The following is a 17,193-nucleotide window of genomic DNA, read 5'->3' as shown; positions in this document are numbered from 1 at the left end:
CACATAGTGCCCCTAGCTATTTCAGGTCAAGAAAACATTGCAGCAAGGAGATGCCTGATAGGTGTAGGTTTATGTTCTGGAATTCCACACTTCCTAGGTGTGCTTGAACCTGTTTTTGCTGTTGTGCACAGAGAGACCTTCTCTTAAGGTTGCCAGCTTCCAAGTGAGGCATAAAACCCTCACCAAGCCATGAGCCCATTGTATCACAGCACACAACGGGCTTTACTACTAGTATTGGAATAACGTAAAATAACTTTACTGAGGCCAAATACTAGTACAGTTGTTCCAAGCACCTTAAAGGCCATATGAGGAAGTTATTCTGATGTGGTATGTATATGGTACTTAGTTCCTGAGAAATTAAGGAAAGCTGAATTTCAGAAATTGCTTGGTTTCTTTAGATGTCAATACAGTGTTCTCTTGTAATCATGTTGGGGGGAATAATGTAAAATCAACTGTTCTCCCTTAAGAGGTCAAATACCTTTTCCTCCTAAGAAACAAGGCAAAACAAAACAAACTGCTTGAGACAGAAATAGATTTTCTGTAGCTTCATATTTTTATATCAGTTTGGAAAACTGGAGGCCTTATTCAAATGGGGGGTTGGAAAAATCCTTGAAAAGTTAGCACCTAGGATTTTGATATGGTTATCACCATTAAGAAGAATTTGTGTATAAAATGCTGTTTTGGATATTAGAGAAAATCTCTGGGGGAAAATCAGAGTTTTGCATAGTACCAATTGAATGCCTGGAATGCTCTGAAACAGGAATCTTTCTTCCATGAGAAACTTCAAAAAAGAGAGGAAGAGATCAGCTAAAAAGAATTGACAGTTAAAGTACCATGGTGGAGTTTGTTTTAGAGATGAGAGATTAGCAGCTAATTTTCAAGATAAATTTACCAATTTCATTTTAGTGCCAGCTTATCCCACTGGCATTATGAAGACTGTGGAGGCCTGTCTTGTGCCAGCATTAGCTGGTATGATGCAAGGAGCCAGTTTATACAAGATGCAGCTCACAGTTCAGACATAAGTTGTAGCCTTATATGCGCCATCTACTAGTTAGGTCAAACTATAATTACTGTAGTTTAGACACATGAGCACAGGTAGTGGTCAAGATTTAGTGAAGACAATAGCCCTTCATTTTCCTCTCTGTATAGTTCTTCAGGCTCCTACCCTCTCTTACAGTTTATGACAATCTAACAAAAGCATGCTGATCATGTGATTATCATTGCATTTATTTTTGCTTGCAATGTCTCATTTAAACATTGGTATAAGACTTCTTGGGACTCTAAGCCTATATAAATGTTATGAGTTGCCAGAGAAAAACCTGAGGATCCAGATGATCTTGAGGAGTGAATTGAGAGTGGGCAGAAGCGCAGCTGGGCAGCTATGTTGATTTGAAACAGCAGAACAAAGTTGGAGTCTAGTGAAACCTATAAGACCAATAAAGTTTTATTCATAATGTAAACCTTCATGCACAGGCAGACTTTTAAAGATATTATATTCTTCTAGCAGCAAAGGCCATTATATATAGCATTACAACAGGCACTAGCTACCTACCACGGGCAGGACAGCCAAGCCCTGGAAAGGCCTCGGTGGGTGTTTTTTCAGGGCGAGGAGGGTGATAGCCGGTGGGGATCTGGCTCCACCCACCACCACCTGCAAAAGGGCTGCCGAGGAAGGCGGAGGCTGTGTACATCTTCCAAATGGAAGAAGTTGGAGGGGGACACAACCAGAGGTGGGACTTCCTTTCTGATTGGCCATTCATTAGACAGAAAGCCAATCAGAAATGGGACAGCTGGGACAGTACTTAGGCGGTGAAGCCCACCTCCTCCTACCATCCCTTAATGCCTTTATTAATGGTAATAGATTCTTGAGATATATTATCAAGTGTACTTACAAATGACAGTTTATTTCTTGAATAAATGTCTTTGGTCTTAAAGGTGCCAAGCAGGTATCCATTCTTACCTATTAATGCCATTAATTGCCCAAGTTAGTATTTGCTTTTTGTAGGTAGAAAAGAAGTTATGTACCTAACTTCAGTTAAATTAACATCGTAGAAGACACTCCTAACAGATGGGGTATAACAGGATTAAGGAGTGGCTGAAACAATTCCTTCAGTTGGCGTAGTTTATCTTTTGCAACATGATACTTAGTTTTTTTTTTTTTTTTTTACAAATTTCACATGTCAGGTTGAACAATTTATATTGTTTGCATAGGTTTGGTTTACTCCAGGAAACACCTGTGTTGACTGATAAGAACTGAAGATTTTTTATGCCTTATATTGAATCATTCTGTTTCATATATTTTAACAAGATCAGGCTAAGACTTGTAGCTTATTTTTTATTTATATCCCACTTTTCTCTCCAGTGTAGACCCAGTTGACTTCTCACATTGTTCTTCTATCCTCCATTTATCCTTACAAAAGTCCTGTGTGGCCAGTTAGGCTAAGACTGTGTGGCAGGCCCAAATTCCCCAAGGGAGCTTCCGGGGCTGACCAGGTATCTTAATTTGGTTGTCCCAGGTCCTAGCTTGACACTCTATCCACTACATGTTGATAACATGAAAAAGCAGTTAAGTGAATGCTTATCTTACTAAAATTAGTGGGATCTGCCTAGGAGTGCAATCCTGTTAATTTCAGTGGGCTTCAACTAAAGCAACGCTGAAGAGGACTGTACTATAAAGTGTCTTCTAAAGATTCCTAAATCCATCCCATTATAAAGACAAGCTTCACTGAAATCAGAGGGCCTTACTTTCAACTTAATGTTTTGCTTTTGTTTATATAAAACAAACACTTCACATCTTTTATTTCCACATGTGTAGTATAGCCAGGAGAGCCTATGGTTGTCTGGCAGCCAGAAGTTCTATCTAGTTCTTTAGTGCTATCCAGGGTGCACCATGAGGAGGCAACCTTGATAAACACCAACAAGAGGCCTGAAGGATTTGACTTGCCATGTAAAGTCTAATTGGATATGAACAGACATTGGCAGTTTTGCAGACCTGTTGCTTAAATGGGGCAAAATACCAGGATCCAAATGCGAGTGAGGTGCTGGACAAACTATTTTTCATCTGTCACAGGAATGTAAGCATTGTGCTTTCTAGGGTGATGTGATGGATCTCTTTGACCTCTCCCCAGCTGTGTATGAAAATTTAGATATTAGTACTTAGGGGGATTGTCCCATTTATCTGCATGCCTGTTATATCAGCAGTTACATATTTTATATTATATGTTTCCTATCATTTGTTTATGACACTGGCATCTGATAGACTTTCAGAAACTACCCTGTTAGTTGTTCATTTCCATGTCTTCTCTCTTAGATAGCTGTGCTATTGAACCCTGACCAAGTTTTGGTTCATATAATTCTGGGAATGTAAATTTTAAAAGAGCAAAACATGTACATACTTTTTAATTGTGCTTTTAATAGCCCTTTCAAAAAAACTTGCTATTTTTTGTTCAAATTCTAGGCATGAAACCTTGCTTCAGAACTGTTCAGAGATCCACAGAGTTGTAGTTTCAGGGCTGGCAGAGTACCACAGATTGGATTTATGGAAAGAGCTGCCCCAATTACTTTAGTGGTCTGAATATATAACGTCGTACTGAATCACATTTTGTCTGAGACAGGCCATTAGTGTTTTCCATCTGAGAAATGAGAATCAACAGTGAGAGTGAGTGACTAGACCATTTGGAGAGTCCATGGGAGATCAAGGATTTGAATTCAGGTGTCTCTGCCTTTAATATTGCATTTTCATGGTGAAATAACAGATAACAAACCAAGGCAGGGTGGAATGCATAACAACTTTAATGTGAATTCTGATCTTAATCTGTAAAGCTGGCTAACTGTTCCTGTTTGGACTAATGTTGATGTTAGGAAGCCAAACCCACACACATGAACTTATGCACCAACTTGGATCAGCTCTACACACACTTTGGTGATCCACTTGATTTAGCTAGCATTTTTAATTGCAGCTAGGACCCATGACTTTCAGGTATAGCACAGACAAAGGCACAACTCATATTGGGACCACATTAAAATGTGCTTAAGCCTTCCCCTGTACCATTTCCCTAACTTCCAACGTCCACAGGGAGCCATGTTTGTTGAGGAAACTTGTATGTAATTCATTGATACATATGTAGCATGCAGTAAGTCAAACAGTGCTCCCAGGGGGTTTTTTGGTTAAGTCCTGGAAGCGGGGTGACTGAAGCCCTCTCTTCCCACATGACATTGCCCCTGTAGAAATTGAGCCCCCAACTGCTTTGGAATCAGGTTTCAACTGGGAAATCCCAGCATGCTTCAGTTAGACAGTTTCTGGGAGAACTCATATGATTAGAGGTGGACCTAAGAGTTTTCTAAACCCTCCCCCCGCTCAGACACCCTTCCATGACTGACAAATCTGACCTGCCCAGGGATTGTCATTGTTGTTCTGTTAAAAACACCATTCTGGCTGTCATGTTATGAATATGTTATGCCATGTTTTGTTATTTGTTAATTATTGCATTATCTTTAACCGCTCCTAGCGGAGCGGAAGAAATAAAACAGTAAGGGCCCCGAGGGCGGGCCCTGTCCGGGATGAGGAAGGGTGCCAATAGGCCCCTTCCCCTGGACTAACAAGCGGAGGGCCCAATCGGGAGGCGCGAAGCGCCTCCCGATTGGGCCCTCCGCTTGTCAGTCCAGCCCCAAACTGTCAATCAGCAGCCGCGCACAACGCGGCTGCTGATTGGCTGTTTGCCTGGACTACAGCCAATAGGGAGGCGCAAAGCGCCTCCCAACCCGCCCCATCCCCGACGAGGGCTACCCTTCCCTGCACGGCGGCCATTACTCTGCTGGCCGCCGAAAGGGAAGGTAGGCCTGCGGCTCCCTGTGCCTTCCCCCAACTGGGGGAGTACAAAGGATTCTGCGGGCCCGGGGACGGCGCAGGGCGGCTTGCTGAGCCGCCCTGCGCCGTTCCCGGGCGCTCAGAAGCCTTTGCCGCTGGGGGGGTAGGAGGGGAGAATGGCTTCTGCGCGCCCGGGGAGGGCGCAGGGCGGCCAAGCCGCCCTGCGCCCTTCCCGGGCGCTCAGAAGCCTTTGCCGCTGGGGGGGTAGGAGGGGAGAATAGCTTCTGCGCGCCCGGGGAGGGCGCAGGGCGGCCAAGCCGCCCTGCGCCCTTCCCGGGCGCTCAGAAGCCTTTGCAGTTGGGGGGCTGGGAGGGGAGAATGGCTTCTGCGCGCCCGGGGAGGGCGCAGGGCGGCCGAGCCGCCCTGCGCCCTTCCCGGGCGCGCAGGAGCCTTTGCAGTTGGGGGGCTGGGAGGGGAGAATGGCTTCTGCGCGCCCGGGGAGGGCGCAGGGCGGCCGAGCCGGCCTGCGCCCTTCCGGGGCGCTCAGAAGCCTTTGCGGCTGGGAGGGGAGAATGGCTTCTGCGCGCCCGGGGAGGGCGCAGGGCGGCCGAGCCGCCCTGCGCCCTTCCGGGGCGCGCAGAAGCCTTTGCAGTTGGGGGGCTGGGAGGGGAGAATGGCTTCTGCGCGCCCGGGGCGCGCAGAAGCCTTTGCAGTTGGGGGGCTGGGAGGGGAGAATGGCTTCTGCACGCCCGGGGAGGGTGCAGGGCGGCCGAGCCGCCCTGCGCCCTTCCCGGGCGCGCAGAAGCCTTTGCAGTTGGGGGGCTGGGAGGGGAGAATGGCTTCTGCGCGCCCGGGGCGCGCAGAAGCCTTTGCAGTTGGGGGGCTGGGAGGGGAGAATGGCTTCTGCACGCCCGGGGAGGGTGCAGGGCGGCCGAGCCGCCCTGCGCCCTTCCCGGGCGCGCAGAAGCCTTTGCAGTTGGGGGGCTGGGAGGGGAGAATGGCTTCTGCGCGCCCGGGGAGGGCGCAGGGCGGCCGAGCCGCCCTGCGCCCTTCCGGGGCGCTCAGAAGCCTTTGCAGTTGGGGGGCTGGGAGGGGAGAATGGCTTCTGCGTGCCCGGGGAGGGCGCAGGGCGGCCGAGCCGCCCTGCGCCCTTCCGGGGCGCTCAGAAGCCTTTGCAGTTGGGGGGCTGGGAGGGGAGAATGGCTTCTGCGCGCCCGGGGAGGGCGCAGGGCGGCCGAGCCGCCCTGCGCCCTTCCCGGGCGCGCAGGAGCCTCTCCCATGTTCTCCCACCCTTGCCAGCCACCAAGCGCTGTCCCCAGGGACAGTAGCTAGCGCCCATTTTATTCTAATATAAAATGGGCTTAAAATCTAGTTATAATATATTCCACGTAAGCATTCCACAACATTTAATGTAAACCGCCCAGAGCCGTAGGGAAGAGCAGCATAGAAATAAACAAACAAACAAATATATTCATGGTTAATATATTTATATTCTCTTTTGTGAACCAGTCCATCATTTATATTTTTGTTATTAATGTGAGTTTTCTGCTGAACTTATTGTCGGTTGCTCTGATCACAGAGTGAGAAAGAAGTGTTCATCTAAATGAAATGGTTGTCCCAGCTCTTATTCACGAAGAAATATATCCCTTGTATCACAGTAACATTCACAGACTCCAGTCTGGGTCCCTGAAAATCTTCAGTCCCAGGAATGTCTGGTCTTAGCCCGGAAGGAGAGCAGTTGGTGGACCTCTGAGGCCTTGTTTTTCAGGTCTGTGTTTTTATTTGCTTGCAGACACCAGCTAATAGTTGCAAAGTGAAATCTGGGTGGGAAATCTCATCTCACTTTAATGTCTGTGATACCTCTTGGGAAAAGGAGATGCTGGGAATCTCTTGCTTCCTCAGAGGATAGAATTTGACCGCTCACCATTTGCCTATTACTTCCTTATTAGCCACAAGAGTGTAGGCAACTTAATCTGGTTAAAATATGCTGCCTTAATATTTTAGAGTGAAAAATTTACCTTGCCCAGAAATAAATAATTTAAAGGAAGACTTAAACTTAATTAAAGAAACCAACACAAAAATCAGCTTATATTAGACAGTTTTGAGAGCCAGCTTTGTGTAGTGATTAAGAGCAGCGACCTCTACTCTGGTGAACCTGGCTTGAGTCCCACCTCCTCCACAAGAAACCAGCTGGGCGACCCTTGGGCCAGTCACAGCTCTCTCAAAGTTCTTTCAGCCTCACTGTCCTCACAGGGTATCTGTTGTGGGGAGAAGATGGTGATTGTAAGCCACTTTGAGACTCCTTCGCGTAGTAAAAAGTGGGGTAAAAATCCAGCTATTCTTCTTGTATCTAAACTATTAACAAAAAGAATTTAGGGTTCTAGCTTTTCTTCTGAGTTTGTGATAAATGTAAATCTGTCAAATGCATTTGCATCACAACCTTTCTCTAAGAAAATCAGAGCCCACATGCTGGGGCTTATCCTATTTTATCCTCAAATTGAGCCATGACCCTTTAAAGTTAATTAGGCTGAGAAACTATGATGGCAAACTTCATGGTGAGAATTTACACTCTGGTCTCTGACTCCACATCCAAGTCCCTAACCATCTATAGTAGCAACTGACTGTATACATCATCATTGCAGGGGTAGCAGTAGTTCTGAATAAGGGGTGTGTGTCCTAATTGGGAATCAGGTCGGAGTGTTCTGCATATTTCATCCTAAGAGCTAATATGTTTTGTCTTTTTTTGTTGTCTGTTTTGCCTCCATGTATCATAACAGGGCTGTGACTTCTTGGAACCTAACTTCCATTGTCTCCATTCCTCTAGCACCATGTCAGGTAAGGCCTTTATAAAGTTCTACCACTTATGATCTAGTCATCAAAGATTTTTAACAAAAACTCAATATCAGAACAGTCATACACTTTTTATCAAGTGATTATCAGTTGATTCCCTGATTATGTCTAACCACCGAGTTGTTTTTACTTAGATTAATTATTTTGTACCTTTAGAAAATTATTTTGCTTCCCTCATTCTGTTACCTCAGCCTGTAACAGGCTGGCCACCCTTCCTTGAACCACAAGCTTCCTTTCATATGCTTCTTTCAAGCGGAAAACTCCGGAAGTACCTGCATGATTACTAACTGTGTTTGTATTAATCATTATCCACAACATGAAATCATGACTGATTGTAACTATGCCAGAGACAATAGCCAATGACAGTTTGAAGGTTCTCGTGAGGCTCCACTGAAATAACTGTTCTAATTAGTCTTTAACAGTTAAAAGAATTGGAGTTGGCATGTATTTAATGGAGTGGCATTCCTCCTGCCCTTAAAAAAAAAACACTTTCCAGAATAATAGCTTTCCCCATGTTAGATAAAACCACATTAGACCTGCATGCACTTAGCAGTCTTTGAGTTGTGTACTTTATTCTATGTCTCATATAATTAAACTGCTTTTCCCTATAATTTTCTATGTGGTCCTTCTCTTGCATCATTAGCAGGCAAACAAGTGTGGTTACTATCTTATTTTCACTGTATATATTGACTGTGGATAGCTGGTGATTACTTGTAAGTTTTGATGCTCAATCCCAGAAGTAGAAATCCAGCTGCTTTTATATTTAACTGTTGTTTCAGTTTCAGAATCCAGTTTTGGAAATAAACATATCCATGTGCACGTGAAAAGTTCTTCCTCCTTGGGGTGGTTATACCTGATGGGCAGGGCAGTGCTGAGCAGTTGTAGTGGTCATGAGATGGGGCCCTTCCTTGATTATCTATATGGAGTACAGTTGTCTTGTGCCTCCAGTTGGAGGAGAGGAAGCTCTCATTGAATGTATCTTCAGATGGGAGAATCTGTACAGGCTCCAAGCAGAGCAGAGTCATATACTACAAAAAAGTTTGTTCTCTCTCATTGCTGCTTGGGTTTAGTACTCCCTGTTGTGCAATTTAGCTCTCCTGTAGAATTCCAGTTAACAAAATCCCTACATATGAATGACAGTCGCATCTGACAATCCTGTGAACTGATGACCTCCTATCCTTAATAGCCTTGCTCAGTTCTTACAAACTGAGGGCTGTGGCTTCCTTGACTGAGTCAGTCCCTTTCATGTTGGGTCTTCCTTTTTTTCCTCTGCCTTCAGCTTTTTCTAACATTATTTCCTTTTCCAGCAATTCTTGTCTTCTCATAGTGTGACCAGAGTACAGGAGCCTCAGTTTGGTCGTTTTGGCTTCTAAGGAGCATTCAAGCTTGATTAGATCCAGAACCCACTTATTTGTCTTTTGGCAGTCCATGATATCCATAACATTCTCCTCCAACACCACATTTCAAAGGAATCAACTTTCTTCTTGTCAGCTTTCTTCATTGTTCAGCTTTCACACCTATACATAGTAATAAGGGATTCTATGGCATGAATTAACTTGATCTTGGTAGCCAGAAGCACATCATGACACTGAAGGATCTTTTCTAGATCCTTCATGGCTGCTTTTCCCAGTATGAGTCACTTTTGGATTTCTTGGTTGGAGTTTCCCTTTTGTTTCAAAATGGAGCCAATGAATAGAAAATTTTCATTGTTAGCCTTAGAAGTTGTGTGATTTCCTAGTAGTCATTACTTCTGTCTTCTTGATGTTCAGCTGTAATACTACTTTGGCACTTTCTGCCTTAACCTTAAGCAGTATTGGCAATACCATTTTAAACAAATGTTGCAATTTTTAGAAATTGTGCAGGAGAGTACACGTGTGTTATTGATTTATAAGGGAAGGAACACAATGACAAATACATATAATCCAAATAAAAATAAGGCTATGATTTCACTATATTAGCTGTGTGCCCCCCCCAAAAAAATCCACATCATTGCTCTTACCTTAGGTCTGTTTGACAAGGGGATATGACCTTTTGTTCTCTTGTTTCGGCTGTCTAGAAACCCATGATAACAGGATACCTTTTCCTATGTCATTATCTGCTGGAACGTGGACTGTGTGACTAAATTGGTCAAGAGGATGGTGCATAGACAGTGACTTATGATTTTCACATTTATTTGTTTCTTATGAGTCAGCCATGCTGGCTATCTACTTCTTATGTTTACCTTTTTTTCAACATATCCAATTTCCTATCATGATATTTGATCCAGAGTAGTACAGATACAGAAGTTAGTAATATAGGTCGGGCATATAGGTCAGAGGCTCTTTAAATATGTTAGGATTGACTAATAGCAACTGTGCTTTTGTGGTTCTCCTGTGCCTCATTTTCTATTGTTTGGTTTTATTTACAAATAGGTAGCTGCACTCCTACTGCTGGTGGGCCCTTCTCTGCCCTCACTCCAAGTATATGGCCCCAGGAGATCCTGGCAAAATACACCCAGGTACAATCAGTACGGAAGATAACCAGTTTTGTGCTTCATCTTTCCTCTTTTGTTATAGAAAAATAATATCTTAAACAGTGATTGGATATGAATTCTTTATGCTGATATATGTCTCCAAGTACGTTCAATAGCATATATAGCATTCAGTTATTAGTTCAGTAGCTTCATTATGAAATCATCTTTAGGTGTCTCTAAGGGTGTCACTGACAAGTTAACCATGCTATGGAATAATCAGATACCCAGCCCATTGATAACTTAACAGGGAGAATTTAATGGAATTGTGAATTGGGAGACCCAAAGGCAACTTAAAGCATATCTTTACTTCATGTTTTCTTTTTTGTACTGAAATTGGGGCAAATATGCATGCCTGAACAATGTGCCTGCCATTAAAAAATATTGAGTAGCTAGGTCTAGGCTGTTGCCTATTAGCTTGTGTTTTGATATGTGAATTTGGATGCTTAAATTTAGAAGAATGGTTGTATTAGAATAATAAAAATGCACACCCATCTGTGGCAGGGGAGCATGTATTTATTTACATGATATATAGTCCATCTTTCTTACTGGAACTCCAGGCAGTTGTGTGGGCCTCAGTGTTTCCTCTGCATTTCACGAACGTACAAATAGAAGCATATATAGCAGCGGTCCGCAACCTTTTGGCTGCCGCGGACCGCTGCTCCGGAGTGGGGGGGAGAGGGCGGCCCGGGGGCCCGTGCACGCGTGGCAGCCCCAGCGCAAACGCGCGTGCGCGGACTACTGCGCACATGCGTTTGCGCGGCAGTCCACGCATGCGCGTTTGCACTGCCGCCATGCCGGTGGCCACGGCTCCCCCTCCCGGCCCCTCCGGGCCGCCAGCAAATCGGCCGCCAAAGCGGCCGATTAGCTGGCGGCTCGGCAAGCTTCTCTTCCCCCCCTCTTGAAACAAGAAGCTTGCCGGGCCGCGAGCGTCTCGCTTCGGTGGGGGGGAGGGAAGAAGGAGCCGCGACCCGGCGCCAAGGCCTTTCCGGCCCGGCACCGGGCCGCGGGCCGGGGACCACTGATATATAGAATGTACTGGTAGTAACCAGGTCTGCAGCCTCTCAGATCTTAGGTGTGGTTTTGATAAAATGAAGGGAGTGAAGATTAGAGGAAACTGGCAAAAAACTGCCAGAAACATCCTCCAAACCTACCTTCTTGGATTTGCTGAGTGCACCATATTTCTATGCCAACTTGTTACGCAAATGTTACTAATGTAATGCACATAAAATAAAACAATATAAAATGCAATATATACAAGGACTGAAACATCAAACAATAAAAAAGCAATATGAAAAGCATTTTTCTAGTTGCATTCTAAATGCTTGGGGAGTAATCCTTTCAAAGGTCTCTAGAACGGCAACCCAAGAAACTCTGCTCCTAGTAGATGCTCGTCTTGGCTCCCAGAAAGATGGCATCAAGTAGAGCCTCATCTATGAATCTTTAAACCCTTGGTGGGGCAGGGGCTGCTATGGGAGATGGCATTTTCTGAGGCTTCACATTATGCTGATATGAAAGATCAAAATCAGCACTTTGAACTGTGCTTGAAGACCATAATGCAGGCAAATGACTGAAAGCTGCTGTAATGTTCTTGCCAGCTCACGCTTGTTAACCAGCAAGCCATGTGACTCTGGGCCATTTTCATAGCACCTTCTGCTTTGGACAGCATTTTGCTGGGCCCAAATCTAAATACATCTAGGAACAAAAAGTATAGAGGAAGGCTATAGCGTAAAAGTGTTCTCTGTTTTTACTGTGCCCGTCAGCAATGTGCAGAAGCTTTGCATTTGGTCAGCTGTACCCTTTAATGGCAAGCAGGGAAAACCAACTCTGTTCTTCTGTTTTCCAGCAAGAAGAATCTGTTGAGCAACCAGAGTTTCGATACGATGAATTTGGCTTTCGAGTAGACAAAGAAGGCAAGGTCTCTTCATTTATGTACTGTGATAAGTGACAAGCTCTAAATCTTGTACTACTAGCCATACAATTCTTTTCTTGTGTGTTGAAAGCACTTTCTTGTAAAAGGCAAAGTCCTGGAGGAACAGTAGTTTTAATATGCCCCTTTTAACGGAAGGACTCGGCAGACTACAGTAATAATAAAAACCATGATAAATCTGTGTAAATCAACCTGGACAATAATAATATCACAGTAGAAATGAGGCCAAACTCAACAATAATGCAGAAGGCTTGTTGACATTCCCAGGGATGCCATGTTGACTTTCAGTTACATCCCACCTTTCTCCAAAATGGGGATCCAAACCAGCTTACATTGTTCTCCTCTTCTCCATTTTATAATCACAGTCTTGTGAGGTTGGTTAGGCTGAATGTATGTAATTGGCCCAAAGTCATCCAGCAGTCTTTCATGGAATTTAATCTTGGGTTTCCCAGATTCCAGTCTAAAACTGCAAGCACTACAGCATGCTGGCTAGAGGTCATTACTGGGAAAAGCTGTGGACTGAGCAGAAATCATTCTTACCTGCCTGTAGGAGGGAAGCTGTAACCGCCCTTGATCCAGAGAGTGTCTCCATCATATAATGGTGGACCTGTAGATGTCAAATTTGTAAGCTGCCAGTTAGAAAGGTACACATGTATGCAAACTGCAGATTTTTCTCCTAGAATCATAGTTGGAAGGGACCTCCTGGGTCATCTAGTCCAACCCCCTGCACTATGCAGGACACTCACAACCCTATCACTCATCCACTGTAACTCCCACCCTTCTGAAGTACTTTAATTTGCCAAGCTTAGACACTGGCCAGTACATCTGACTGCCTGATGTTACATCGCATGCCGTGTTGGCAGGATATGGGCGGTGGGATGGGTATTGGGGAGTATTTTCTTATTGTTGTCCGCCATCTTGTTGCTATTCAGTGTTTTAATACCGTTTTATGTTTAATTGTGGGGAGTAGATTTTACTGTTTACTGCACTGGGCTGTTGTGCCTTTTTTGTTGGGAGGGGCGGGGAATTAATTAATTAATTAAAAATACATGAAAGTGACAGTTAGGATCAGAAGTCTGTGCTTCCATGTGTGCTGTAACCAAGTACAGGGAATCCTGGCAGAAACCTCTTCCCACCCATATGGCAATAGCCCTCTGCTTTTCCCTTGCCCAACATTAAACACAAAAAGGGTTTTAAGTCTCTCAGTATGCACAATTCATAAATTATGTAACACAGATGGACTTCATGTTTAGGAATATGTTCTAGAATATAAAAAGTTTTGTGAAGAGAATCCCCATGTATTCAGATCTTTGCATTGAAATAGTGATTGTATTTTCCTTATTTTGCTGCATGCATTTGAACTGATTTATATAAAGTCACCACACGAGGAACTGTTTGCTATAATGGTGATTGTGACTTATTTGTATCCTGAAGTTAGGAAGTCACTGTGCCCATATCAAAAGCCCTTGTGACTTTTTTCCATTTCTGTACATTGAAAAATCTGTGCATTTGGATCTACCCGAGGTGAAAATATATATGCGTTTTCTCCAGAATTGGGAGAATATCCTGAGAAAATCCTAGATGTATTCAGGAATTTCCTGTAGATCTGAAAACAGAAAATAGAAAGGAGGAGATTGATCCCTGGGCTGATTTATGCAGTCCCTTTAAAGAAAATGCATAAGCCTGCCTGACAGACAGCTGAGAGCCAGGAGCAATCTGAGTAGTGAGGAGCTAAGAATTCCTTGCCAACACAACTCTGTGCTGCTTTCCCCTGCTACTCAATTTAAACCAGGTGGCAGAAGAGAGCAGCCCAGCTGGCATCAGCTGTCTGCAGGAAAGCCAATTACTCTCTACTGACGTCTTCTGCAACTCAGTTTAAACCAGTCTGCACGAAAATCCAGGCCAGCCCCAGGATAGGGCTGGTATTTTTTTTACTGGTATTTTCCTTTTTCAAGATTTCTGAAAAATTCTGGATCCAAATACCAATAGTTGGATGTGGAATTTTCTGGGAATCGTGAAAGTTTTGGGAGTCCAGTAGACCCGGGTTGTTACAGATATAGGAGGCAACTGCCACCTTCTTCTTTCCTTCCCCCACCTAAAACTTGCGTCTTTTGTTGCAGATGGAGCCGAGCCAAACTCCAGCAAGCTCCTGGGGATCCCACTGACGGAAGAGCCGCAACAGAGACTGAAATGGCAAGCCCATTTAGAGTTCACACACAACCATGATGTGGGAGACCTCACTTGGGACAAGATTGAAGTCACACTTCCACGCTCAGATAAACTGCGGTTGTTGGTGTTGGCAGGCATTCCACACAGCATGAGGCCACAGGTGAAAGGGCTTTGGATAATCATGGAAGGGGAAAAGGTGAAGAGGAGAGTTCTAGTAAGATTTGTCTCAGAACTTGGTGTCTTATTTGTATCACTTCTGTTTTCCTCAGCTATGGATGCGCCTTTCAGGAGCCCTACACAAGAAAAGAAATACCGAGATGTCTTACCGAGAAATTGTGAAAAACAGCTCAAATGATGAGTCCATCACTGCCAAACAAGTAGGTAATTCCCTGTGGGTTAGTGCTTGAGGTTCAGAAAGGGCACTCTGTCAGGTTGAGGGTGTGTGGGTAGCTGAACAAAAATGGGAAAAAGAGAAAGGGTTACCCTGTTTTAATGAAGAGCGGTTTCTCAGTTGAGGTTGATGCCCCTTTTTCACATTGAAGATGAACTTTGAAAAGAATGGGTCACAGTCTTCCTCCTGATACAGATGGGGAAAGGATTTACCTCCGCAGGGTAAAATAGTTGTGGAACAAAGTAAGCTTGTGTGTGCATGCTATAGGAGGCAACTGCCACTAACTCTATCATGCATTGCAGAGAACAAGAAAACACTTACCTGTAGAAAATGAGAACTTTCCAGGTTAGTGTCTAGAAATTCACTTTTGTTACAAAAAGATGAAATTAAAAAAATTACATGTCTCATGTAGGAAGGAGGAGAAGCCTGGAAGCACAGGACAGTTCTTGAAACTGAGGCAAAGGGACACAGTTGCTGCCATCGAAGATGGTTGAAGAGAAGCATAGAGAATGTCAGGGTCTGTACTCTGCACAGACCCTCATGCCAAATATCATATGGCGTATATTTACAATGCATGTGTGCTAAAGAGCTTCTCTCCATCTTGAAGCAGGCCACTTAAGATTAGAGATTCCTGAACCAGTGGAAGGTGGTGCACTCTCTTGTGGGCCTTCTGTGCCAAATCTAATTGGAAATGTAAAGCTCAAGGCTTAAGGCCGTCTTTAGCAGGAGATTCAGTGAAGGTTGGAGGGGTACCAAATGAAAAGACAGTTAAATGGCATATTGGAAATTTAATTTCATGATGGAATTCTTGTTATTTGTTAGATTGAGAAGGACCTGCTTCGCACCATGCCCAGCAATGCCTGCTTCTCCAACATGAACAGCATTGGAGTGCCACGGCTACGCAGAATACTACGGGGGCTGGCTTGGCTGTACCCAGAAATCGGCTATTGTCAAGGCACTGGCATGGTAAAGGGGCTTTGAAGGCTATAACGTAGATTCCTCTTGGGGACTTGTTCCAGAGTCTGAGTAGGAGTTCTTGGTTACCAGTACAAGCAATAACACACACAGTGTTAAAGTGAATAAATAAAATGTATTAACTTTAGGATAGCCTCCATGCGATAAATAAAATATCACATGAGTTTGCCATAGTGAGTGTTCCAGCCCCTGAATTATGATACATCAAATGGCTTATGTCAGGAATCGCTGCCATAGTATAGGCAATCTCTCTTCCCTCTGGGGATCCATGGAGTGTCATGGGGGTATGGTAATGCATGTTCATCACAATGAGATACTCTGTACACTACACGCCATGGAGCAGCGTCCCCATAGTCCACGTAATTTGTGCTCTGATTTGGTCTTTGACTATAGAAGGAATAAAGAATAGACACTTACTGCTCCTGTACTTGCAGCTGGCTCTGGAATATAGAATCAGAGTTGCTGTATGAATTTGCCCTATTTCACTCTCTGTAACTGGAAAACAGAGTGTTTAACATCAGGGGTATGACCAAGTGCAACACACAGAATATTGTTTTATCAGAACACATTTATGTTCTGGATTCCCAGCTGGTCACACATCATGGCAGTATCCTCACCCTCAGTTATGCAGAAAGGCAAATTCCTCCCCAAGAGTCAAGAAGTAGTTAAACAGTGCTCAAGATCACACTTTTAACATTTCAATACAAAGTGGAAAGCTGGTGATTTTTAAAGTCCTATTATTTCGGAAGTTTGTACTGCCCCAATCTTGTCCTGTGACTGCAGATACTAGGCAACTTCCTATACAAGCTAGCCACTTTGAAACAGCAAGTTGGGTCTAAATTCTTTAAATAAATAGATGGCTGAAAATTGCATTTCTCAAAATGTGATGGAAACATCAGTGGGGACATGGTGGTGTAATTGTATCTTTCCCATTGGGTCTTCCCTTCCTTCCTGCTAGGTCGTAGCTTCCCTGCTTCTGTTCCTAGAGGAGGAAGATGCCTTTTGGATGATGTGTGCCATCATTGAAGATCTGGTGCCTGCTTCCTACTTCAGCACCACTTTGATAGGAGTGCAGACTGACCAACGTGTCCTGCGCCATCTCATTGTGCAGTACCTGCCACGGCTGGACAAACTTCTCCAGGAGCATGACATAGGTGAGAGTGCTCCTTGAACCATGCAGCTGGTCCCACCATGAGCCCACTCTTGTCTCACAAGTTGGGTAGAGCGAAAGCAAGGCTGCAATTCCTTTCATTCATTAGAGGTGCACATTGGGGATTTTGTTATTTGCTGGAGAAACAGGAAGTAGTTACAATTGAATGGAGAGCTCTGCAGTCCTTTAGACCAGGGGTATTCAACCTGTGGTCCTCCAGATGTCCATGGACTACAATTCCCATGAGCTCCCACCAGCTAACACTGGCAGGGGCTCATGGGAATTGTAGTCCATGGACATCTGGAGGACCACAGGTTGAATACCCCTGCTTTAGACCTCATTTTTTAAAATTTCAGTGCGGGTGGGGCATTGAAGCGGAAAGCTGGTGATTTGCTCACTTGAGCCTCCTCAC

General features: G+C 44.4%; 1 protein-coding gene across 2 annotated transcripts in view; it reads left to right on the top strand.

Moving 5' to 3' along the window:
• Window positions 1–17,193, top strand: part of SGSM3 (small G protein signaling modulator 3) — a 30,277-nt gene that overhangs the window by 3,291 nt on the left and 9,793 nt on the right. For both annotated transcript variants that reach the window (XM_077339407.1, XM_077339406.1), the window contains exons 2-9: window positions 6,466–6,575; window positions 7,585–7,642; window positions 10,069–10,154; window positions 12,013–12,079; window positions 14,217–14,425; window positions 14,535–14,642; window positions 15,479–15,622; window positions 16,590–16,785. In XM_077339407.1, the coding sequence (XP_077195522.1) occupies window positions 7,636–7,642; window positions 10,069–10,154; window positions 12,013–12,079; window positions 14,217–14,425; window positions 14,535–14,642; window positions 15,479–15,622; window positions 16,590–16,785 (817 nt within the window). In that variant the 5' untranslated portion in view covers window positions 6,466–6,575; window positions 7,585–7,635. The remainder of the gene's footprint in view (window positions 1–6,465; window positions 6,576–7,584; window positions 7,643–10,068; window positions 10,155–12,012; window positions 12,080–14,216; window positions 14,426–14,534; window positions 14,643–15,478; window positions 15,623–16,589; window positions 16,786–17,193) is intronic.

Source organism: Paroedura picta, chromosome 5 (assembly GCF_049243985.1).
Source record: "Paroedura picta isolate Pp20150507F chromosome 5, Ppicta_v3.0, whole genome shotgun sequence".
NCBI lineage: Eukaryota > Metazoa > Chordata > Lepidosauria > Squamata > Gekkonidae > Paroedura > Paroedura picta.
Note: the sequence above shows the minus strand (reverse complement) of the source record. Positions and strands in the feature narration are given on the sequence as shown.